At 39.1% G+C, this 25,213-nt stretch overlaps 2 protein-coding genes across 5 annotated transcripts in view; both read left to right on the forward strand.

The window, feature by feature from the left end:
• On the forward strand, positions 1 to 10,434 carry PSMA1 (proteasome 20S subunit alpha 1). Of its 2 annotated transcripts, XM_074585884.1 has the most exons (11): positions 1 to 218; positions 608 to 652; positions 3,525 to 3,626; positions 4,126 to 4,229; positions 5,052 to 5,140; positions 5,822 to 5,892; positions 6,862 to 6,991; positions 7,668 to 7,747; positions 8,644 to 8,748; positions 9,244 to 9,327; positions 9,645 to 10,434. In XM_074585884.1, exons 1-10 carry the CDS (start codon positions 216 to 218, stop codon positions 9,298 to 9,300), a joined length of 786 nt encoding a protein of 261 aa, XP_074441985.1. In that variant the 5' UTR covers positions 1 to 215; the 3' UTR covers positions 9,301 to 9,327; positions 9,645 to 10,434. The 2 variants fall into 2 exon arrangements, with proteins under 2 accessions (XP_074441985.1, XP_074441984.1); XM_074585883.1 differs by lacking the exon at positions 9,645 to 10,434 and having other exon boundaries at positions 9,244 to 9,634.
• The window catches only part of COPB1 (COPI coat complex subunit beta 1), a 21,851-nt gene continuing 7,063 nt past the window's right edge, over positions 10,426 to 25,213 (forward strand). Inside the window, exons 1-16 of one of the 3 annotated variants that reach the window (XM_074585882.1) lie at positions 10,426 to 10,442; positions 14,317 to 14,468; positions 15,204 to 15,433; positions 16,192 to 16,361; positions 17,009 to 17,123; positions 17,708 to 17,800; positions 18,346 to 18,483; positions 19,505 to 19,624; positions 20,087 to 20,194; positions 20,289 to 20,435; positions 20,868 to 21,013; positions 22,018 to 22,114; positions 22,707 to 22,867; positions 23,503 to 23,623; positions 24,615 to 24,842; positions 25,016 to 25,195. In XM_074585882.1, coding sequence (XP_074441983.1) covers positions 14,378 to 14,468; positions 15,204 to 15,433; positions 16,192 to 16,361; positions 17,009 to 17,123; positions 17,708 to 17,800; positions 18,346 to 18,483; positions 19,505 to 19,624; positions 20,087 to 20,194; positions 20,289 to 20,435; positions 20,868 to 21,013; positions 22,018 to 22,114; positions 22,707 to 22,867; positions 23,503 to 23,623; positions 24,615 to 24,842; positions 25,016 to 25,195 — 2,145 coding nt within the window. In that variant the 5' untranslated portion in view covers positions 10,426 to 10,442; positions 14,317 to 14,377. Of the gene's footprint in view, positions 10,443 to 11,296; positions 11,479 to 14,316; positions 14,469 to 15,203; positions 15,434 to 16,191; positions 16,362 to 17,008; positions 17,124 to 17,707; positions 17,801 to 18,345; positions 18,484 to 19,504; positions 19,625 to 20,086; positions 20,195 to 20,288; positions 20,436 to 20,867; positions 21,014 to 22,017; positions 22,115 to 22,706; positions 22,868 to 23,502; positions 23,624 to 24,614; positions 24,843 to 25,015; positions 25,196 to 25,213 lie in introns of those variants that run through there. The other 2 variants (XM_074585879.1, XM_074585881.1) reach the window with 2 other exon arrangements.

Below are 25,213 nucleotides of genomic sequence, written 5' to 3' on the forward strand. Positions count from 1 at the left end.
AGCGGTCGCCGAGGAACGGCGCATGCGCCGGCGGGGCGGGACCCGCGCCGCGGCGCCGGCTCCGGGGGCGGGGCGAGTCGAGCCGCCGTGCGCTCGATCGATGACTCGGAAGTGCGACTAGCGCTGCTTGGCCGCTGCCAGTCCAGAGCCATCGACTGCCGGAGCGCTTCCCCCCTCGCTGCCCCGGAGCTCGCGTCGCTGTCGGGGGAAGGAGGATGGTGAGGGGCGGCTGGGCCGGGCCGGGCCGGGGCTGGGCACCCTCGCGGCCCCTGCTCGGGCCGCTGAGCCAGCGCGGGGGGGACGGGGAGAGTGAGAAGGAGGGAGCGGGGCCGTGAGTAAGCAGTTCCCGGGCCATGCGGGGCCGGGCTCGGGCCTGGGCCTCGCTGCCGGGGCCCGGGGCTGCCCGGCGGAGGGGAGGCCGCGCTCCCCTCGGCGGGGCCCGAGGTGGGAGGGCGGCCCGGCAGAGAGGGGGGGTCACGGCTGCCCCCGTAGTGAACGCGGCCAGAACTTCATTTAGGAGTGCTCTTTCTGCCTCGTTAGTTGAGTATGTATGTTAGTTAGTATGACTCGTTAGTTATACTGATGGATTTTACTTTGTTCTTCCTAGTTTCGCAACCAGTATGACAACGATGTCACAGTTTGGAGCCCGCAGGTAAAGATCTTAAAAGCTTGCTAACTGGCTTTTTACTTGCTTTTTGTTCTTCCTTTGCTCCTGCAGCAGCAGTGTCACGATGGCCTAGGTTGTGTCCAGGCGCCTAAAGTTTGCTGCAGTCTGATGCCTTCCTCTGCAGGTGGTGGGTTTCTGGAAAGCCATTAGCACATCATCCTCTGGTGTTTGAACCCCAGTGCTGCTGAGGTGGGCCCTGGTACCTTGCAGTCCTTCAGGCAGTTGTTTTCTGAATGTACCTTTGAGGTACAAAATAGATGCTATCAACACTGGGGGTTGGACTAGATGATCTTTAAAGGTCCCTTCCAACCCAAAACATCCTGTGATTCTATGAATTGTTGACAGACCTATAATAAAAAGTTGGTAAGGAAGGTATGAAAAAGCATGAAACTGAGCTTAAATCTCCCCAATATTATGCTGCTGCTTGGTCATTCTCCATCTTGCTCACTAGCTAATATTGGAAAGAAACTATTTAGTTTACAGTTGAGAACAACTTTGGGTTTTTATTAAGAGCTTTACTGTATTCAAATTGTTCAGAACAAAATCAAATTATTCAAAGTTAGTATTTAGCGCTTAAGTGAGAATATGCTGGCTTCTTCAACTATGGCATAACAGCAACTATTTCTCTTTTTGCGCACACAGTTTTTACTACCTTGTTAGCACCTATTTGAATGACTGTACCCATATGGTAATCCGAGATACTGATTTTTGAAGTATGAATTCACAGATCTTAATTTTCTAAACTGAAATGGTCGCAAACATCCATGTTGAATAAATTCCATGTATAAAGTTTATAACATTGAGAGCTAGAATATGTAAGTGGTTAAATGTCATATCAATTTGTAAGACAGTTTACATTGTGCTTCAGTTATTAAGTCCGTAGAGCTGTGTGTTCCTAGTTCCTTGTGTTGTGGAATGTTAGGGAAGCTTCACGCTATCTCTGTACTTAAGATTATGCTGAGATTTGCACTTGAATTTGAAATTTTGCTACCTCGGAACCAGTTTCACCTTGTGTATTTTTAATAAAAACATACATTGTGTGATCTAAAATGTACACGGATTGTGTTGACTTCAAAACAAATATTCTAGAATTTAAAAAGCAAGTGTCAGTTCAGGTGTTTAATATTGCCTCTTCTCTCGGTATGGACTTTTTAAGATAGGACACTTATGGAAGATCAGAGTCTTGAAAACTGACTTGTTTCTAGAACTAGCAAAACTAAAGATTTATTTTAAATGCAAATAGGAAATTGTATTAGTTTAAAGTTAATATATCATTAGTTTGTAGGTTTGTATTACTACTGAAAATCTTCATCGTGTAGTAGTATTGTTTAAAAGATACATTTTCAGTGTACATTGTAACAGAGCAAGTTTCATAATTTCCACCCTATATCAAGACAACCTTGAATATTTGAATGTTCTTTACTAAATACCAGGATAGCTGTAGATGGCTTTGAATTGTTTTCATCCTCCTTCTGCAGCAGATTCTGTATCAGGAACTTTAATTTTCAATTTTTTAATCTATCTGTTACTTTAAAAATTACTTTTAAAACTCTGACGTTCTCTTGAGACTTTTAGTAGCTATTGTAAAGTCATCAATGACACTAATTTCTATTTTTGCTTTTATTTTAATAGTGTTGATTTCTCTTATAAAAAAGACATTTAAAATTGCTACTGTGCCTCAGTTACTGCTCCATACGTTCCTGTAGGTGAGGCAGTGATATGATACCGTAATAATTCTTGGCATTGTTAGTACAGGGGCAAAGAATAATCATATTATATCAGGGGATGTTTTCAAATATCGTTGTAAAGAAAAGGAAATACGAGATTAAAGGCTAGAAGGGGTTTCACACTTTTACAGCCTTTCAAGTCATTCGTGAATGTTCATAAATACATGTTGGACAGGTCGCAGTGATTCCATACTGCTCTTGGGCAGCAGATATCCTATGTTACTGAAATTCCATTTATAACTTAGCGGGTGAAATGGAGCATTAGGGTATTTTAAGCATCTAGTGGACATCTAGACAAATAAAATCAAAAACCCTTTACCAAAAAAAGTAATGAAGTTTTACGAACATTGGAACGAATAGAAGGTGATTTCCTGTAAATTATCTCCAATACATTCCACTCTAACAGCTACTAGATGCCTCCTGTGACAACTGGTAGGAGGCAACTGTGTGCTGCAGTTATTAATTCTAGCACTTGCACAGTAGCAACAAATATGCTGACCACTTGCCGTAGCCTGGCCAACTAGACTGCAGAAAATTAGCTACTTTGCCCTCAGTGATTGCAGTAAAAGGATGTTGTCTCACTTTCCTGCAAAGCTCCTGGCTGCCTTTGCAGAACTTGGGACTGAATTGTCTTTGAGACCTCTACTCCTCTTTCAGACTTCACTGCTGTTGACTAATAACTTGTTCAGAAGTTATTGGGGAATGGATGGTGAGACACAACAATTGTGTAAGACTCATTTCTTCGGGAAACTCGATTAAAAGTTAAGCGTCCAACTTCAGTTGGAAGTTCCATCTTTGAATCACATTGGGTCAAATAGTGATTCCTCTGAAGACAATGACAAAAGTCTTGCAATTCTCATAATGTTAGGATTATTCGCCTTTTCTTTTTAGCTTTCCTGTTTCTTTGTATGCGGTAGTGAGTGGCTCCAAGATGGCCAGATTTATGTGGGTTATTGGTGAGGTGTTTGCAAAAGATAATTGAGGAAGTCTATTGGTTGTATGTTTAAACTGTGTTATGTAGTCAGTGTACCCGTTGCAGTGAGGGAGTCAAATGCCTGAAAATCAAGAACCACTGAAAATTGATACAGAGGATTAATTTTAGAATTATTACCTTTGATTTTATTCTGTAGGGACGAATTCATCAAATAGAATATGCCATGGAAGCTGTGAAACAAGGCTCAGCTACTGTGGGGCTGAAATCGAAAACACATGCTGTTCTGGTTGCTCTAAAGGTAACTTCAAAACGGTGCTCTTGGGACAGTAATGTTAGTAAAAAAGTTTTGGTTTGGCAGATTAGTTTTGTGCAGTCTGACCTTCTATGTATGATGTAAATGCAATCACAGTTTCCTGTTGCTTGAATACCAGTGTAGAACTTTAAATATTTTCAGTACCTATGCAAAGCAGATTTTCACAAAATGGTGAGGGAAATGAATGAAAGATTTTTTTCCCCTTAAAAGATGTGTTCCTCTTTTTTTTTTTTAAATTAGTTATTAAGTAGTTAAACTATTTATTTTCCCAAAGCTTGAGTGAGTGTCTCGTCTTTCTTTCTGACAGTCTCCTACTGAAGTGGAATTAGGTTTTTCTTGTCTTCTGTTGCAAGCTTATAAATTTTTAAATTGTTTTTATTGTTTCATGATCATATTCAGTTCTTGCTATAAATGTTAGCAGATTTCTCCACAGTCCTTGGCCAACTGTTCAGTCTGCCACATAACTTTCTCCTTTTATGCATAGAGAGCACAGTCCGAGCTGGCAGCTCATCAGAAAAAAATCCTGTACGTTGACAACCATATTGGAATCTCAATTGCTGGACTTACCGCTGATGCAAGACTCTTGTGGTGAGTATCTCGGTTGTTGACATACATACACAGTTCTGCAATAATGAGGGAAAGTTCAGTTGTAGGCTATTGCAAATTAAATTTTATGGTCAGCTAAGGATCAGTCTTGAGTTACTGCTCTGTTGTACTATGCCAAAGACCTCAGCGTGAAATTCTGGCAGATTTTTCACTAGTTGGCAGAAATCTCATTTGTTTGGCCTAGAGTTTTGCTCTTTGGTTTTGTTACTACTAAGACAGTCCTGTCTGGCTTCCTCAGCGTGATGGGGTTTCCAAGCAGTCTGAGAAAGTGCATCACTTATTTCCCTCTAGCAGCTGCTTCTGTGGACGCACATTGAAGAAAGTTATTAAAACATAACACTGCTATATGTCTGGGCTTCAGAGGGGCTTGCTTTTTACCTGCTGGCCACGTGGTTTCATCACATGAGGTAAATGTACAGGAAAGGAAGGGTGTTCCTCAGTTTGATAGGAAATTTTAATTGCTGTAATGTTACAAAGAAATGTTACCATTTAACCGTGGCTTTTTTCCAGATGATCTGTCTGTTGCCTCCATGAACTTCTACCTTCTTTGCATTTGTATGGTTGAAATACTATAATACTTTTTCAAACCTGTGGTCAACTTTCTAAATAACAATTATAGGTCATGATAAAACGACATTATGTAATGCCTTTGACCCTTTTTCTCAACAAGCAGAGCTGAAACAAAAATATACTTACCACAACAGACAAGTATTGAGGCAAAAACTCATTGTGACTTTCATCTGTGCATTGTTTTGATTATTTTTTTTTCTTTTCTCTCTTTTTTTTTTTTTCTTCCCCTCCTAGCAATTTCATGCGTCAGGAGTGTCTGGATTCTAGATTTGTGTTTGATAGACCTCTTCCAGTTTCTCGCCTAGTGTCACTAATTGGAAGCAGTATCCTTTTGTTTTTACACTTGGAACACTTCTATAGCTTTTTACTTGTTCATAAAGTATATCACAGCTTAAAAGTTGTATTAAATTGAAAAAGTTAATTCGAAGTTACTCTTGCTTTTTTCACATGACTTGTGCATTCTTTCAGAGAATATCCCATGATATGCACGGAACTGGTAGAGAAGAAATGAAGGGCTATGTAACATTTAAGATAGCACTGTTTTTCTCTTACGCAGCCCCATGCCTTTGGAGGTGGGGGAGGAAAGATCATTGCACTGTTCAAAATATGATCGTTTACTGCATTGCAGCTGCTCACTCAGATATTTGTTTTGTCTCTGCATGGAACACAGCAGAGGCCTTGTATTCTGTCAGGTGCCTAGAAAAAATTCAAAGAAATAAGAAATGAAATGAGGCTTTGCAGCATTAGGTGAACTGTTTATATTACTTGGTTGAATGCACCACCCAGTTATTTCGGGAGAGCTAATTGTTGAATTTTCTTTTGGTGAAAAAGAAGTTGGTATTCCAAATAAGTTGCGAGATCCGTTTCTTTTGAACATAATCTTTGCTCCTGCAAAAGGGTTTGCAAAGCCTATGTAATGATTTTGGTGCATCTCTGCTTGGCTTAGGAAAATATTTTGGGTAATTAACATGTTATTTTGAGATTGTTTCCTTAGTTTACTTAAGAAACCCAGATACCAACGCAGCGTTATGGCAGAAGACCATATGGTGTAGGACTGCTCATTGCAGGTTATGATGTAAGTAAGCTGTACTAGTTAATGTTGATCTAAAAGAAAATGTGCTTTATGCAATTTTATATAACAAATAGATGTTAAGAGGGGAAGATGGAAGAGGCAGACTCATCAAAATTCTCTGAATAAGGAGGTAATGTTCTGTATCTTACCCTAAAACATAACTTTTAAGAATGGTAATTAATAGCTAATCCTACCTACACTATTAAGGTGTACATTTGCAAAAATGTAAAACTACTTATTTTAAGGTGCAAAATGAGATACTGAAAAAATTTAGATGTGTTTGTGTTTTAAGAGATCAAAATGTTGATCCCACGATGACAGCAATTATTTTACTATTGATTATGGAGCTTTACAAACTATTATTTTAAATACTTTTTATAAAAAATGGATGTGGAAATCATCACTGGCCTCTCTCTTACTTGTTTAGCAACAGCAGTTTGCTTAATGCAGCACACACAGAGTCTCTGCCCTCAAGATTTTTGACATGAGGAAAGCTGAAAGAAACTATTGTCTTGCCTGAAATCTTGCATGGCATGGTCAAGTCTACAGCAAGTTTTTACTTTTCTGCAGATAAGACAGAATGCTTGTAAAATATCTACCGCAAGCTGTGAAGTAGGAAGCGTATGTAAGCACAGTGCAGTTTATGGAAGAGAGACAGAAACATTTTTGGTGTCAGCTCTCCTGCCCACATAAAAGCTGCATTTTAATGAACAAAGTGTAGAGAAAGTTTCTTCAGGGTTTTTTTGTAGGTGATTGCCTTTTTTTTTTTTACAGTAGCTTTTAAGGAATTGTCTTAAGAACAGTAATATGATAACCAATATAAAATATATATATGTAGTGCATACATATAAGCTATGGGATGTACCATGAAGCAGAACTGTTTTAGAAAAAAATCACATGTTCCAGCAGCAGACTTGGTATGAATTTATACATTTGTTTTATGTTCTGTGGGTTTTTTTCCTCTCTTTGTAGGATATGGGTCCTCACATCTTCCAGACCTGTCCCTCTGCAAACTATTTTGACTGCAAAGCAATGTCCATTGGTGCTCGTTCACAGTCAGCGCGAACTTATTTGGAGAGGCACATGGCTGAATTTACTGACTGTGAGTAATGAAACCCTGTCTGCCTAATGGTGTTCATCAGTTATTCAATTGTGCAGTTTGTTTTCTGCTACTGTACTGTTCCTTTGCATTTAGTAAGATAGGAAGATAAATTTTGTGAGCCAAATTTGGCATAAGTGTCAATCTCCATGAAGACAAAATTGTAGAAAAAAGGTTACAAATCCCGTGCCTAACATCTGGATGTTTATTGCATATAATAATGAAAAGAGAAGTTGTGCTCAGAAAAGCAGAGGGGAAAAAGTGAAAGGCCTCTGCCCTGTTTAACCCAGGGAAAGAGCAGTTCTTTCCGTATCAGAGCAGAGGTAGTACGTCAGGGCGAGTAGGTGGTGCATTTAAAATGGTGGATTTATTTTTCTATGAAATGGTGATGAGGAGGCTACTGAATGGCTGCTTGGGGAAAAAACCAGTGTGATTATCACTGCACTGCAGGCAAGGCAGACACCAAAAACAGACGCATTTAGGCACAAATGTAGGGAAGGGATGGTTTCCCGAGGTACACATTTATAACCAACTCTGTGATCAGTACCAGACATGCCTAAGGAGAGGAGTTCTGGGAAGCTGATTTTCTAGTTGTCAGCTGGGAATGGGGAGAAGAGGAAATGAGTGTCTAGAGATAATACCATACATTTTGTAAATGTCTTTCTGATTTCATTTTAAGGTAATCTAAATGAGCTAGTTAAACATGGACTGCGTGCCCTGAGAGAGACTCTTCCTGCTGAACAGGATCTGACCACCAAGGTAAATGCTAGGTTTTCTTAACAAGAAATTTTACTGCTACCGTCGCTAGAAATTACTGTGACAGAATACATGAGAAGTATGGCTGGCACGGGAATTTGGAAGCTGAATACGGGTTCATCTTCATTTCATGTCACTAGTTTATCTACAGTTTCTTTAATTACCTCAGATTTAATTTTCTTAACAAAAATTATACTTTCTCTAAATAAGACATTATTTCCCTGGTTGCTTCAGTCTATTTTAAACTTTGATCAGTGTGTTAAGATATGTTACATACAACTAGAATCACAACTTCGTATCGTAAGCACCGTCAGTAATTCACCTGGGAGGTGAGGGAAGGTAACGCACAAACAGTTGATTGAGTATCTAGCATCAAAAAGTTGCAGGAACTTCTGACAATGAATCGAGGAACTGCTGAATAAGAAAATGCTAAGCATTAGTTGATGCTCTGCTTGGGGCTAATCTGCCCTTTTCCATATATAGTTTTTGGGTTTTTTTTTATTCTTAGCCTACCTTGGTTTTTAGAACTCTTAAAATAATGAAAATGCAAAATAAGATTAGAATATGTGGTTTTGAAAAATCATGTGTGTTTTTAAAAAGAAAGCAAAAAAAAAAAATTGAAAGAAATTGAAATCCTTGAAAAGTGCTTTTACTTACAAGATTTGGAAACATAATCGCTTTTGTAGGGAGTAAATCTGCCTCCCTTTCCTTTTCTAGTATAATCTACCAAAGAGGGCGTTTCTCAAAATTTCCTTTTTTCCTTAAGTAGACACAAACAGCACAATGAGTCTCTTTATCATGAGAGGAAACTTTGATCTGTTCCACAGGCAAAAGCTGTAAAGCCACTGACTTATTCACAAAAAAATGCTTCTCACTTCTTTCAAAACTTTGCTTAACAGAATGTTTCCATTGGAATTGTTGGCAAAGACATGGAGTTTACCATCTATGATGATGATGACGTAGCACCATTCCTAGAAGGTCTTGAGGAAAGACCACAGAGAAAGGTAAGTGGTTTAGATAGAAATAAATAGGCTTTGTTGAAAGACAACATTTCGTGATATATGACCTATCGCATTTATGTTTACAACTCCTAACACACTCTACTGTTACTGTAGAGTTGTAGGAATGTGATTGTAAAATCTGAAGTTACTGCATGAAAGCCATATAATCTTATCTGGAGACTAAGATGCTTATTAAATCAATTTGTTCTGAATTGGTGACGGGCCTTTCCAAAATCGTCTTATTTCCTCATCTATGGTCAAGTCCTGGATTTCATTTTTTTGCAACAGAAGTGGCTACGTATGTTTCTCATGCCTGCCCCAAGATGCATCCTTAGTCTCCTAATCACCGGCTCTGTCCTGCTCCGTGCTTAATTTGGATAAGACTTCTTTCTAAGTTCTTTGCTGACGTGAGCTGCATTGATGCACTCATGAGACAAAGCTGATTTGTCAAGTGTTGTTTTCTGCCCTTTTATAATACATATTTTTTCTCTCTTTAAGCCTGCTCCACCTGCTGATGAACCTGCGGAAAAGGCAGAGGAGCCCATGGAACACTAGTTGGTGGATGAGTTCCTCTGTGTTAACGTATGTCTAATTATACAGGAACGTTTATCCGTTTGTTGGTAACTTTATCCTCACCTTATATGTGTTTTCTGTCGATACATTCTGAGGATTACTCTAAAAAAAAAAAAAAAAAAAAAAAAAGAAATAAAAAAAGAAAGAAACCAACCCACCTATCCTTAAAAGGTAGACAGGAGGTCATAACTGGGTGTATTTTCTTTGACAAGAAAGGTGTAATCATTTTCTAAATAGTACATGATACTGTTTTTTAATGAAAAGCATACGGTCTTTAACTTGTAAGGACAAGTGGAAATAAATCACTTTCTTGGAATCCGTTGCAGGTTTGGCTTTTTTAATCTGAACAAACAACAATTCAAACACGTCTGTCATACCAAGGTGCCATCACGTGTTTGACCATTTGTCCGAGTCAGCATTTACTTACTGGATATAAATGTGCTGCTCTTGGAAGCTGTTGGACTGAGGGGACTTCAAAATGCCTACAAAACTACGAAACAGTTGTGGAACAAATAGGATGCAGCGTGTTTCCCCGCGTTGCCTTGTCCTTCTCTCCAGTTCAATTTGGAAGGACATTTCTGATTATGAGCATTTACCAAAAACATTGGAGGCTGAAGGATTGTGAAGCTGCCAACCACCTTCTGTTTTGGTTTTGGATTTTTTTATTTTTTTGAGTTCTCCGCTTTAGTAAACCCCCAGCTCATTGGAACCAGAATGAATCACTTTGGTTTCCTTAGAGCCATCAGCCGGCCGTGGGGTAGCGAAGGGCTTTTAGCTCACTGATGGCCTAAAGTGAAGCGACGAGGGAAGCATACAAAATTCCCGTTACAGGTCCCCTGGGCTCCGGAGTCTCTGCATTGCCGCTGGACAAACAGGGTCGCTGGGGTTTTGTCCCCGTGTTGGAGTGAGGGGTGCTCTGTGCCCCCTCAGATTGGCACGGGATCTAGGACAAACGGCGCCTGCCTTAGGAACGCCTGGCAAGGAAGCCTGGAGAGTGGGTGCAAAATGGGGATAACGCTGTATCTTCAGCAAAAAAAGTTTGGCATTATATTTTTTTTTTTTTTCATCTTCCATGTTGAAGCATCCTATTATAATTATTCTCACTAATGCATACATTGAAAAGGGTAAGAAACAAGTTTTTTTGGGGTGGACTCACATAGGGGCTTGATATGCTGTGCAATGTACTTTTTTTTTTAAAAAAAAAAAAAAACAAAAACCACAAAACGAAAAAAACCCCAAACTTGCATCGTGTTATTATTAATTAATATAAAGCACGCTGCGGTTTTGAACAGGCTTTAAATACTGTGTTGAGTCCAGTTAAATACTTCAGTCCTGAAAATATTAACAAAATAATAGTGTCAGGGCTGAAAACATTAACACAGTAATAACGTCAGGGCTGCGTGTTTGGTTTTAAGCACTAGACGAAGCTGCTTTTCATTTTTTTTTTTTATTCTATTATTTTTAAAAATTATTTTTCTCTTATTATTTTTCCCATTGTTTTTATTTTTCCCCTATTGATTTTTGTCTGGTTTTAACCCCATTTATTGTTTTACCTCCCCATTTATTCCTCCCCACCACTTACTTTATTTTTTTTTTCCCCCCGCTTATTCTCCCCTCACTTATTCCCCGCCCCCCCCATTTATTTTTCCCTCCTTTTTTGTTTGTTTTTTTTTTGAATTATTATTATTATTTTGGTTTGTTTGGGGTTTTTTTTGTTTTGTTTTGTTTTTTCTATTATTATTTTTAGGGAGGGGATCCCGAGGATTTACTGATCCCCCCCTTCCCAACCCCACTCGGCCTGCGCAAGGAAAACCCACCTCCCCCCAGCGCTGACGTTGTCTCCCACGAGGCCATGACGTCAGAGGCGGAAGCCCCTCCCCCCGCCTCGTGGCGGTCCGGCCCCCGCCCGCACGGTAACGCGAAAGGGGCGGGGCCGCCGGCCGCCGGCCCCGCCCCTTTCGCGTTACCGTGCGGGCGAGAGGTGTGTCCCGCTAAGGCCGCCGTACTATCGATGTGGCCCGGAGAGGGCGCGGCTCCACGTCAGCCATCGCTGGAGCGGGATCGCCGCGGGCAGAGCTCCGCACCGGGCCCGACTCCACCGCCCCGTGCCGCCGGGTACGGAGCCCGGCGCTTGGGGAGCAGCTGCCTCGCCGGGGCTGGGTGGGGATAAGCGCAGGGCGGTGAGGGGAGGGGGGGGTCGCGGAGGTGCCGCCGCTCCGACGGGGCCCGCAGGCCCGAGGCCTCAGGGCCCTACCGGCGAGCCCCCAGCGGCGCTAACGGGGGGCCACGGGCCTGCGGGGGCTTAGGACGGCCTTTGTGGCGCGGCCCGCCGGAGAGGTGCGGTGGTGGCCCGGTGTGGCGGGTCTGAATTCACTCAGGGGAATGGCAGGCGAAGGGTGGCGTCTGGGTGTCTTAATTTTCAACTCCTAGCTAAAAATGCCAGGCGTTTTGAGCAAAAAGTAGTCACCTGAAAAATGAAGAGAGAAATCTACCCAAAATGGCTGTGAATTTGCTCGTTGCTTTTTTTTTTTTTTTAATGACCGTTTTTACATTGTATATTTTAGGTCGTGCATCGATAAACCGATGCTTTCTCAGGGTTTTGTTTGTAAGGCGTCCCTTACAGTTCATAAGGATGTATCTGGAGAGCAGGCGTGGCTTTTTGTCTTCCTGTGTTGTAGACACTCTATAACTTTCAATTTCCTTGTACAGATATGGCTGCTCTGAAATTTTACTGCCGAAGAAGCAGAGTGGTGCCTACTTCTGTGTCTGGGGGATTCTCAGTAACGTTAAACTGTGATTTCAAGGCTGGGTGCCTTACGAGGAGGAAGACTTGGTCGTGGATCTCCCTTGCCAAGTCTCCCAGCTCTGCCTTTTAGGAGAATTGTTTTTCACTAAAAAGACACAGCACAGTCTTATGCTTCACATACCTGTTTGGCTGGTGTTTTTGAGGAAGTTTTTGCGCTTGAGATCTTTGTATGAGTAGAGATACCTGGTCTGCTGTTTGCACAGGTCTAATTTACGGTCTGTTTGAGTAGTTATTGGAGATGAAGGTGCCAGCTGCAGGGCTTTGAGGCAGTTCTGGGTAATATGGAAAAAGTATACAAGAAGCTGCTGTTGAGACAAGAAAACAGTTATATTTCTAAAAATGAACAGGAGCCATTTATGTGGATATTTATAAACAACGAGGTCGAAGGATCTAATCCTTAAAAATATAAAATTCATAAGAAAGGTGCTTTTTAAAAAAAGTTGTGTTGGGATTTGTGTGTTGGGTTTTTTTTTAGTAGTAGTAATAGTTGCGGTACTGTTTTAATTGTGTTGTTTTCTTGTATAGAAAGAGGCTGCAGGCCAAGATAGCGCAGTTTACCTGCTCACTGTGCAGCCCAAGGTTCTCAAGGTGCCTGCTTGGTGAGAAAAGGGACTTTGAACCCAGTACCACCTTGTGTAGCGTCCCAGTCATTCGTTCAAATGCTGCAACTCCATGTCCCACTTTTCCTCATCTTTCTTCAGAGCTATTTGTGGGGTGGCGCTTTTTAACCAGGCTGAGAGTGGGTGTTTTGTACGTCAGTTGGATTTTGTTTGGTTTTCATACTGCTTCAAAACTAAAGTAGGAATGGAGGGTTTACAGGGTTTGTGTCTCAGAAGTAGTCTGCACTGATAAAAATGGTGATGGGGTGTAGTCCCCGGACAATAGCTTCTTAAAAATGGCACAACGTTGAAAGCATTATGTCTTGAAAGTATGGCCCTACTCAAGATCATCAAACGTAGGGGAAAAGTGATCTTCAGTGAAAGCATAGTGTTGAGTTGGAAAGTGTAGTATTTTAGTCTTTTATGTAAATCACAACCTTTGATGGGAGGATCATTTTGTTCAGTTATGTTGGCTTTATTATTAGTTAGTAATAATAATTGTATAAAACAAGTGTGTGCTTTTACACAATATTTGACTGATCTGTAGTATCATAATTTAAAGTAGAAAGGCATCTTCCTTGTTTTAAAGATTTATTAAACTCAGTTTAAGACTTCGAGAAATTTAATAGCAATAAAAGCACAGAGAAGTAATTTTTCTGTATATTTTTTGGCACGTTTTCTGTAGAAAACACAAAATTGGTCATGGAATAAAATAATTTTCTTTAGTTGTCAGTACGGTATCATAGCATTAACTGAGCAAGCTCAAACTTAAGCGTTTTTCGTTACTTAAGAAATGGAATAAAAAGTTCGATTTGATCCTAGATGTCTATTATATAGGGAAGAAACAAACATGAGAATAAGGATTGAGCTTAATTGCCAATTTTATTGTCTGAACTGCCAGCCACACAGCAGCTTTAATAGCTCTGTAACCTTCTCATACTTTTTCATTATAAAAATACTTACTTTCTTCATTAGTGTCTGGTGAAGTAGTTGTTAGACAGAAGAGTTGAGCTGGTTCACTCTCCACTGTGTTGTCTTTTCTCTCATCCTTGGCTTCTGCTCTGTTGGATCTTCTGCTCATCTTCAAAGCTCCCTTCATAGGCTGATTCAACTTGTTAAACAAGTCAAAAACTCTTTTTTTTTTTTTTTTTTTTTTCTTTATTTTCTGTGATGTTTTTCAGCTGATTTTGCACCTTGTGTCAGTTCACCTGGAGGGGCACAGGACTGCAGGGAAGGTAGTGGGAATATATAGCCAGGACTGGGGGGGGTGAGCAGATGAAGGAAAAGCTGCTGCGTGTGTTCAGCTGCAGTCAAGTACCCATATGCGTCTGTTATCTCTGACTGTGCCTAAGCATTGAAAAGATTTCTTTAACTTATGGGGGTTTTTGTCTTTGGGAAATTTCATGCTCTTCATTTTTTTGGTACTAACAGGAATGTTTTAGCGTAACAGAAAATTGAGAAGGCTTTCGAATGTGGCTTCTCAGGAAACCCAGCAATCCCTTCAAATCATTAAGTCAGTTGTAAAACATTTTTGTGTTGTTTGTTAATAAAATCTGTTAACTTTGGGATGGCTTTGTTGGCTTGTTTTTTTAGGTTGTCTGATATTTGTGTCAAAATAATTCTTCCATTGAGAAAACTTTTGTAATCAAGAACCATGACAGCTGCAGAGAACGTGTGTTACACGTTAATCAATGTTCCGATGGATTCAGAACCACCTTCTGAAATCAGCTTAAAAAATGACCTAGGCAAGTAATGGATAATGGTTTGAAGGATATTCCATTTTACCTGAATTATTCTCACATTCTGTCATTGTGCCTTTCCTAGAATATCGTATACATTTTATCAACTCAAACAAGTCAATTTGATGTTTATTTTGTTCTCTTGATTTTTGAAATGTGTATGTTCCTTCGTTTTCTGTTTTGAGAAACTTCGTAATATTTATCTTACGTGTTTTGGTGTTGGTTCCCCCCCGTCCCCCAAGACTGTGCAAAAATTTGAAATCCATTTCTGTCTTTTTGTTTGAAGTAATACCTGTTTGGGCTCAGGCAGATTCAAACAATGCAGTGATAAGCAACAAGTTGTTTTATCCCTTGTTCGGTGCTGGCAGAAATGGCAGTGTTAGTATTTAATATACATATGACATCAGAGTGCCTTGTAGTATCCTGGTGTAAGAGGCTATTTAAAAGTAACCATTGCAACAGCCATGACATTTGTTGAACTATGTTAATTCCAATATGTTGATCTTAGAATTAAGTCTGAACCCTGTACTTTTTCTTTAAATATCTCTTGCTGCTTCTTTATTCTTTTAGTAGAAGTAAGGGTGTGAATTTTGTTGATAGGCTATATTGCACCCCGTCAGAGGGTATTTGTGTCTTCTGACGCTGAAGATCAGTATTCCTGTTAAACTAACTGTGACGTGTTAGCCTTCCTGATCTCATAATTACTGTGATTTGTTTTCTTGATTTTTCTGTCCTCTCTAGAAAAAGGAGATGTCAAATTGAAGACGGAGGCCTTGAAGAAAGTAATCATTATGATTCTGAATGGTGAAAAACTACCCGGGCTTCTGATGACCATTATACGTTTTGTACTGCCTCTGCAAGATCATACTATTAAAAAACTGCTGCTTGTCTTTTGGGAGATAGTGCCAAAGACCACTCCAGATGGCAGGCTTTTGCAAGAAATGATCCTTGTGTGCGATGCATACAGAAAGGTAGCCCACTGTTTATTTCATTGCTCGCGTTCCTATACAGGATCTTTATAAAAAGTATATAATTTTGTGTTCTTTAATAAATATAAAAATGGTTTATGCTCAGTATTTCCTTCCTGACCATTATGTCTCAGTGCTTCAGAGGTGGATAACTGTAGATAACCAGCAGACCTACTAAGGAGGAATTTTTGTGTCGTCTTTTACTATTACAACTTAACAGAAATTTAGTGCTGCTCTTTTCTAAGTTGGTGAACCTCAAAGGTGAGGGGTAACTTAATTACCTTCTTCATAGTGTCTTGGAGCAAGCCATGGGTCATGAAAGGACACTGGTTTTGGAATAACTTCATTGTGGTGTATTTGGGACACTCCTAAACAAAGATAATAAGGTCCTTCAACTTCTTTGGGAATGGGTCAGAAGCTGATTAAGTAACATACACTAGAGCGTAGCATCCAGTGTGCAGGAATGCCTGCAGGGTGAGCTTTCACAGCCTTAGTAATCAGAGAAAACACATACAATGCAGAAAAAAAAAATCCCACAGGCTTTGTAAGTTTTACTACACAGAAGTATGGATTTTTAAATATTTCTGGGGCAGCAGTGTTTTAAGAAGATAGTTCATGATGAGACAGCGAAGTGTCATCACGGATGTTGGGAACCTGTACCGTGGGAAGGCTGAGTGTGGGACACATCTAGCAAGTTTATTCACCTGAGCTTAACAGTTAGGCTGAAGTCTGACATTTCAAATGTTTCTTGTTGATTTTAGGATCTTCAGCACCCAAATGAATTTATCCGAGGCTCTACTCTCCGTTTTCTTTGTAAGCTGAAAGAAGCAGAACTGTTGGAGCCTTTGATGCCGGCCATTCGTGCATGTCTAGAACATCGTCACAGCTACGTGCGCAGAAATGCAGTTCTTGCAATTTACACGATTTATAGGTAAATACCAGAAACTGTTTAAAGTTGTGGGTGCAGAAGACCAAGACTAGCTTTAGTGATCCGGATAGTTTTCGAGACCTCATAAGCATTTATCAATCACTGGTGTGGTGTTTGGGTTTTTTTGCATCTGTGTGATTTTTCTCCTCTATCTAGTGGACTTCTTTGTGAAAGCAAAAGATACCACTGCTGCTTTCTCAAGTGTGACTGAGGTCCTTATATTGCAGGTTAATTTGTATGGGCAAATGCCTTTCTTAATGATCTAAATGCTATTAACAACATTGTCCACAACCATAAATTTAGAAGAATCCTTGCAGGAATGTGCATATATAAATTTATTTGAAGCGAGACATTCTTCATGGAGTGCAGTTATAGACTAAACATTATGGCAGTTGTTACCTGCACAATGTGGCTGAATGTTACAATTAAACAGAAGTCATTGATGGGATGATGTCGTAGCTGTCATGATAACAAACAATTTTTTTAAAACACCTTGGTCTGCTCACCATTTCAAGGAGCTACACAAAAGCTATGCATTGCCGTTTCAGCTTTTTAAATTTTTGTAAACACTTGTCTTTAGGATATGCACTTAAGCCTTTGGTTCTACTCCTTCCTGGTAGTTCTTTTAACTATGATTTTTCTTTTTAAAGAAATTTTGAACATCTTATACCTGATGCTCCTGAACTGATCCATGATTTCTTGGTGAATGAGAAAGATGCAAGCTGCAAAAGAAATGCATTTATGATGCTAATTCATGCAGATCAGGTGAGGATACTTGTCCTCAAACTTGTTTGGTTTAAATACTTGAAAATGTGCTAGGTAACTAGCCAGTAGTTTGTGGGTAGTATGAACTATTTATATCATAAAAAACCATATATGGTAGTGTTAACCCACTTGTGGAATATTTGGTAACTGAAAAAATTAAAGTAGGTCTTTAGTGCTGTCTTTGTTTTAAAGGAGAATTACTGTATTTGGTGAAGGCATATGTTGGTGCCAAAAACTGTAATTAGTTTTTCCAGGTGAGCTTAACCAGTTTGAGAAGGGCTCTATTACCTACTGGCTTATAGCTTTTGTAGTCACATGATGAAGAAATTACAATTTCTTTTTAGCGTTTTGGATTATTTGCTCTGCAGGCAATTGCCTTTTGTGCCTGATTACCATTAGTTTTGTCTCCCCTTTTGACAGATAGAATGGATAAATTGCTCTTTAGGTTTACAATGTTTTTGTAATTTTTTTCTAAAATTTCAAGTTGAAGGGTCGAATATATGCTGGTTTGTGTTTTGATTTAAAGTATAGCTGAGTGAGCAAACTCAGAATAATTTAGAATAATGTATCTTTTATTTGTATAGGATCGAGCTTTGGATTATTTGAGTACCTGTATTGACCAAGTCCAGACATTTGGTGACATACTGCAGTTGGTTATTGTTGAACTGATTTATAAGGTAAAAGGGAAATATTGTTGCACATTTAAAAGAAATATACATGTTAAATTACATTAGATTGCTTTTTAAAAGGGGTAGAACATTGCTGGAAAAGGCATTATAGCTGGTATTTAGTCCATGTCAGCAATATGTGATTGTTTCTAAGGGCTGAATAAGATTTGTCTCTTGAAACAATAAACTGCTGTGGTGTGCACAGTATGGAGCAATATGTCTCACCTGATTTGCTGTGATGTGGACTGTGTATGATCAGACTCTTCTTCATGGACATGAGCAGGACATCTGTTACAGAGACTAGTAGAGGCTGTGCCCTTCCTTTTGATCTGAGATTTTAAGATTGCATAGAATTGCATAGAATTGTCAGTAATAGCTTTTTAATAGCTTTTGTAGTTAGATTTTTACAACTGTGAATGACGCTTCATATCCCCAGAAAAGGTTGTCACCTTTTGCGTAATTTTCTCCTTGTTGTAAGATAATGGAGCAGTTAAGCTGTATGATCGCTCGTTTTTTTCTTTATGTACCAACTATGCATTGTTCTTCTTATCTAGGTGTGTCACGCAAATCCATCAGAGAGAGCTCGGTTTATTCGCTGCATCTACAACTTACTGCAGTCGTCAAGTCCTGCGGTGAAGTATGAAGCTGCAGGTACTCTAGTTACGCTTTCCAGTGCACCAACAGCAATCAAGGTATAAAAGTGATGTTTCCAGATGTTTCAGTAGCTTTTAATGCGCTAGAATGAATAATGTATGCTGTACGTTGGCACTCTGAAGGCTTTAGTAATATATGGGGTGCTTTATGAGGTGAGTGTTTCACCTCACATGTGAAACGCTGACTTAGAATCTATCTCTTAAAATTGGTCACAAAAAAAGATTGTGGCTGTATTTTGCAAACCTGCAGCTGGTAGACGTCATGTCACTTTGGTAGGGCAGAAGCTTGAAGACTGTGCAAACTGTTGTACCACAGTTGGTACCAACCTGCGAGCTTCTTGGCATACTTAGCAAAGCAGGGTAAAGCTGAAGATTTGCAGAGCCTGAGTTACTTTCTTTACTCGTAAATATTACTCTCTTCAGACTAGGGTGGGAACGTAAAGCAGTGAAGATTTACACCGATTACTGAATTACATTTGTACAGCTGATTATTTGAGATCACACAGACATTTTGAATTTGTATGGAATTTGAAAAGTAGAATATGCAAATCTAGATTTAGAGTAAAAGCATTGTAAATAGTAGTTTCAAAAGATCAGGAGGAGTATTAATTCCAACATTCTTGCTTGAGCATAGTCTTTTTTGTTGAGTAGGGATATTGTACATAGAAGCTGTCATTAAAACTGTATCTAGATAGGCAAACCTGGCAACTCTTAAATTGGTTCTCATGCCCTGTTGCGTACTTAAGAGCTGACCCAAAGCGTGCCAGGAAATCATAACTTTTATAACTCTCTATAACTTTCTTTGAATTTGAAATTGAGTCTGTGTATTATAAGCTAATGGCATTGTGAGCCATCCTGTGTGACTTTTGTAACACGGTGGTGGAATCGGTGTTTATTGTGGACCAGAAAGTTTTAAAGACTGTTCTCGGGTTCATTTCTGTGCCAACTCTTTGAGTAGTTCTTTGGTAGTAATGTAGAAGGTGTGTTTTTCTGAATTTCTCTCAGAAACTTGCCAGTTTCTCCTTTACTTAAAAAATATTTTTGATCCTTTTAATTTTAGGCAGCTGCCCAATGCTACATAGATTTGATTATTAAAGAAAGTGATAATAATGTGAAACTGATTGTTTTGGATCGGCTGATTGAATTAAAGGAGCATCCCTCCCACGAACGAGTATTACAGGTATGTGAACTGTCTCTTTTCCTGCAAGCTTATTGAAGGCTTTACTTTCCTAAACGAAACTTAAGGGTGTTGTGATCTATGGCAAAGTGTACTTCTGCAGTGTAAATTTCTGTTGATATGTTTTTGGGGAAAACATATTTTTGGTATAAATGTATTGGATAGACTTTTATGTTATGACTTGCTGCTTTTATTGTCTGCATAAGAATTAACAATGGTAAAATGCTGTCTTGATTGTAAGACTTAATGATGTAGCTTGCATGGTAGACTTTTGTGTAAATGTAGAATGTATTAAATGAACACTGTGAAGTTCCTAATGCCTAGAATATCTTGCTTACTTGTCAGTAGACTATATATAATGTATCCAGAAAGTCTTTGAAAATCATTGAGTACTGAAAATTAGAATTGTATGAAAAGAAAGCCATTGAAAGCTGCAAAGTAGTTACCATTTTGTTATTATTCCAGGATCTAGTTATGGACATCCTCAGAGTGTTGAGTACCCCAGATCTAGAAGTGCGCAAAAAAACCCTTCAACTGGCTCTGGATCTTGTCTCTTCAAGAAATGTGGAGGAGGTAAAGTATATATTACTTTTGTTTCATTACACTATTTTTTTATTCTTTGGAAAAATATGTGACTTTGTTCAATTGTATTTGATCTTTTCTGCAGCTTGTGATTGTTCTGAAGAAGGAAGTGATTAAAACCAATAATGTGACGGAGCATGAAGATACGGACAAGTATAGACAGCTGCTTGTTCGTACATTGCATTCCTGTAGCGTTCGGTTTCCAGATATGGCTGCAAATGTTATTCCAGTGGTATGCAAATGTTTAATTATATTGTCATTAACTATGTTCTAGTTATACCCAAAACCTGGAGAATAACTGAAGCTGAGGTGTTTCTAGTAGTGGCCTCCTACAGAACAACACTATTTTTAATCCCTAAAGAAATATGGGATTTTTGATGCTGTAGTTATTTATCTTCTAAGATTTTATTTTAAAATATTTTTGCAGAACATGAGCTGAAGAGTACCTTTACTTAAAAGTGCAATAATTTTTTATCATTAGAAAAATTATTTGGGGGTTGAGATAATTGGTAACTGATTGGAATGTACCTAAGGTTTTTTGACTTCAGCTTTGTTTAACGGGAGATATATATGCAGTTTTATTTTTCTGAATGTAAAAGGAAAATGCTATTGTACAAACTTACCCTTGCTGCTATTTGTGCTCACGTTTACTCTTTTGTGGTAGCTGATGGAGTTCCTCAGTGATAATAATGAAGCGGCAGCTGCTGATGTTTTGGAGTTTGTGCGGGAAGCGATCCAGCGATTTGACAACCTCAGACCTCTTATTGTTGAGAAGATGCTTGAAGTCTTTCACGCTATTAAATCTGTCAAGTGAGTCCAAAATACGATATCAAACAGACATCGGAGCACCCTGTGGCTCACTTGCGTTGAATGTATATTGCCATTAAACATGTACCAAAATCCTTGCAACCCATGCACAAAGAACAACTGAAGCTGACATATTTTGAGGGTAGATGATTTCTGGGTACAGCTTCATTCTTGTCTGCTTGTACAAAAGATATACTGGGTGCTTGTTGCATTGAATGAAGAAAATAAATTCAAATTTCTTTTTTATGATGCAATTGATAACTGTATTTCCACTTGCTAGGGGATATCATTGTTGATGAAGGCCAGCTTTAAAGTGATGTATTTGTTAAAACAGAGTTACTAAGGGATTATTGCAGCAGGAATTTGCGCTTGTAGGCAACTGGAAATACTGTACGTTTATTAGAAAACCCAGTCTAACGTAGAGTGGGCTTTGCAATCTCCAAAGCTTCTTTAGTACCTTTCAGGGCTTGGTTTTCTGATGGATCTGCAAAGGTTAAGTCATATGTATCAAGACACCACTCTGCCATTCCTCCAGTACACCGGAAGCTCTGAGTCCCATCTCCATCGTCATCTCCTTAAGTGGGAAAAAAACCTCTGAAGTTTTGTGATATTTTTTTTCCCGCAACCTTCATTCACGCTCTTTTTCATTTTCTCTTGTATGAAGGAAAAGTTAGTTTGTCTCGGTTAACTGGAGAAATTGCAGATGACTTTATTAACATACAGTAAAGTTACTTCATTATGATGATAATGCAATTTAATTTTGTGAATATCAAGATTAACACAGATGGGAATAAATTTTTAGCAGAGAATACATGTCGTTTGATATACTTGTTCATTAGTTTACTAAGGCTTGAAAGGATGATTCTTGATCAAACTTGCTTTCTGTCAGTTGCATCCTCTTGAATTTGTCAAGGCTGGCCTTTACCACCTGACCGTAAATCACTTCCCTTGATGCTACTTTGAGTAGTATCATGAAAGCATGACTTAAGTTACTGTTCTTGTCTTAGGATTTATCGAGGAGCTTTATGGATCCTTGGAGAGTATTGCAGCACAAAGGAGGATATACAAAGTGTAATGACAGAAGTTCGCAGATCACTTGGAGAGGTGTGTTTACTTCGTTGGGCTAGCTCTTTGTGGTTTTACTTACTGTTATGCAGTGTATTTTCTAAGGAAAAGATATTTTAAAAACATCAAGTAAGATGCAGCAGGATTTTGGGCACTTGTGATGTGTAACGGTGTGAGCACAATAAATCTAAAGTAAAAACTAGTTTAGAGTTTTGCATTTGTTATTAATTTATATTTTTTTTAAGTAGCATAGCTGAAGCTAGCATATACTGAGAATGAGTGATATCTGTTAAGAGGGGAGATAAGAAATTCTTTATTTCTGAAAATTATGGCAGTTTTAAGGTACAATTTAATTATATCCACTAACGAAAGAAGTGTGCTTTAAGTCTGGGTTGTTCTGAGAGGGATCTAAGACAATCGGCGATGTGAGCTTTATTGCATGGCTAGGGGGCTTCTGTATATATTTCAACATCTGGCTATCACCTTAAGTTTTCTCAAAACTGTTATGCTGTAACTCACCTTTTACTTATAAAAACCTTAACCGCGCAGATAATTTTTATTAAAACCTTCTGCAGAACAAACCCATCTTTTTTTATATTAATTGTAAGAATTGTTTCCTGTTTGTTTCTAGATCCCGATAGTAGAATCTGAAATCAAGAAAGAAACTGGTGAGCTAAAACCTGAAGAAGAGGTGTCTGTGGGTCCAGCCCAAAAATTGGTGACAGAGATGGGCACTTATGCAACACAGAGTGCTCTCAGTAGTTCCCGACCTGCCAAAAAGGAAGAAGACAGGTATTTAAGATTTCGTACTAGGCCAGGAGTGACTTGGTTAATTTATTTTTTAAAGTGTTATTCTCTCTTGTGCAGAGTTTAGTGGTTGAGGTAGTTTCCTGTTGTAAGGTATTATCCCAAGTAGATGGTATTTGATAGGAAGTTGCCTAAATGCTTAGGATTTGTAATCAAAGCTTACTGCGTATCAAAAGTGACATTATTTTATATGTAAAGTCCCCTCACAATTTTAATTGCATACAGAGCTGTTGCCTTTAGATGAAAACATTTTTTTTTTTCTTATATCACCTTGCATTATTCAATACTTGCTATAGTTTATTTCATCGGTAGCTAGAACAATTGCTATATTTCCTTAATTACTGCAGGTGGGCTACATCATCCTGACTAGTCGTTATCATTTCAGAACCACAATGAAATCGTTATCCATTACACTTTTCACTCCCTGTTCTGTGTGGAAATGGCTATGTGACTTGTGAATATCTCTATATCTGGAAAATTACTTCTAGAGTAAAAAAACCAAACTTCTGAGACCTTTCAAGCTTGTTTTATTTGTACAGTATTGATGTTAAGGTATGAAGATAAGCAGGTTAAAGAGTGTCACCCAAAAATAGTTTTCTGATTATCATCTGTCTTTGCAGACCTCCGTTACGAGGATTCCTGCTTGATGGCGATTTCTTTGTGGCAGCTTCTCTTGCTACAACTTTAACTAAGATTGCTTTACGATATGTGTCACTAGTTCAGGAAAAGAAGAAACAGAATGTAAGTCATCTGTTGCATTTCCACTGTAGTTGCAAAGAAGAGCTGGTTGTTGCCTCTACTTTTAAACAGATGCAAAATGGATTAAGTCCGAAGTGTCAATTACATGATTGGATAATAATGATAATTTGGGTCACAAACAGGGCCTACTGCTTTCCAGTCACTCTAGAAAGTCTCTAAATCATGCTGCTTAGTTTCTAGATAGTAAGTGCTAAAAAAATAAGTAATCAAATGATAAAATCTCTGAGCAGGTTAATGCACACCTTTTTGTAAATAAGTCGGTGTTGTGGTTTAACCCTAGCCAGCAACTGGGACCATGGAGCCTCTCAGTCATCCCCCTTTTTCCCCCCAAGAAGGGTGGGGAGAAGAGGCGAAAGGGAAAAAAAACCTCATGGGTTGAGATAAAGACAGTTTAATGGAACAATAATGGAAAAGGAAAAGAACAGTAATAATAATGGTAAAAAGAATATACAAGACACAAGTCATTCTCACTGCCTAGTGAATTGGTTGCCCAGCCCGACTCAAGCAGAGATTGCAGATTCCACGCCCCTGGGCCAGCCTCTATTTACATACTGAGCATGACATCTATGGTATGGAATATTCCATTGGCCATGCTATTGTTCTGTCTATGCTCCTTCTCAGCTTCTGTGGGAAGCTGGAAAAAGTCCTTGACTAGTATAAACGTCACTTGGCAACAACTAAACCAATATGCATTATTGACGTTCCTTTCATAGAATGGTTTAGATTGGAAGGGACCTTAAAGATCATCTAGTTCCAACTCCCTGCCATGGGCAGGGACACCTCCCACTGGACTGGTTGCTCAAAGCCCCATCCAACCTGGCCTTAATACCAATTCTGAAAACACAGGAACCACTGGAAAGAAAATTAGCGCTCTCTCAGCTGAAACCAGGACGGTCAGAAATAAATATTTCTGTAAAGCTGGGTAAAATGCAATAACCTCCTTCCATTCTCTTTCCTTTGTCCTCCTTCTCAGTCCTTTATTGCTGAAGCTATGCTGCTGATGGCCACTATTCTCCATTTGGGAAAGTCCTCTCTTCCCAAGAAGCCGATTACAGATGACGATGTGGATCGTATTTCCCTGTGTCTGAAAGTTTTATCAGAATGTTCTCCTCTCATGAATGACATTTTCAACAAAGAATGCAGGCAGTCCCTCTCTCATATGCTGTCAGCCAAGCTAGAAGAGGAGAAACTTTCCCAGAAGGTGAGCTATTTTAAGTGGGTAACTGTAAACACTTGGAATTCTTTATGGATGTTCACATCCAAGCAGGTCCCAGAAATGTTGCCACTGGACTGTAAGTCGGCCAGTTTTTGATGGTGTTTCTGCACTAAGGAATCAAATTCATCATGAATTCTGGAGTGTTTCTCTTCCTGCAGAAAGAATCTGAGAAGAGGAATGTGACGGTTCAGCCAGACGATCCCATTTCCTTCATGCAGCTTACTGCTAAAAATGAAATGAGCTCAAAAGAAGACCAGTTTCAGCTTAGCCTTCTTGCGGCAATGGGAAACACACAGAGGAAAGAGGCTGCTGATCCTCTTGCATCCAAACTTAATAAGGTAATGTGAAAGTCAGTG

The sequence above is a fragment of the Larus michahellis genome, chromosome 4, assembly GCF_964199755.1.
Source record: "Larus michahellis chromosome 4, bLarMic1.1, whole genome shotgun sequence".
Lineage (NCBI taxonomy): Eukaryota > Metazoa > Chordata > Aves > Charadriiformes > Laridae > Larus > Larus michahellis.

Excerpts from the sequence above, each read along its gene's own strand:
- PSMA1 (XM_074585884.1), top strand. Across the intron at positions 4,230-5,051 it reads GCTGATGCAAGACTCTTGTG|CAATTTCATGCGTCAGGAGT; the intron begins GTGAGTATCTCG and ends TTCCCCTCCTAG. Across the intron at positions 5,141-5,821 it reads AGTGTCACTAATTGGAAGCA|AAACCCAGATACCAACGCAG; the intron begins GTATCCTTTTGT and ends AGTTTACTTAAG.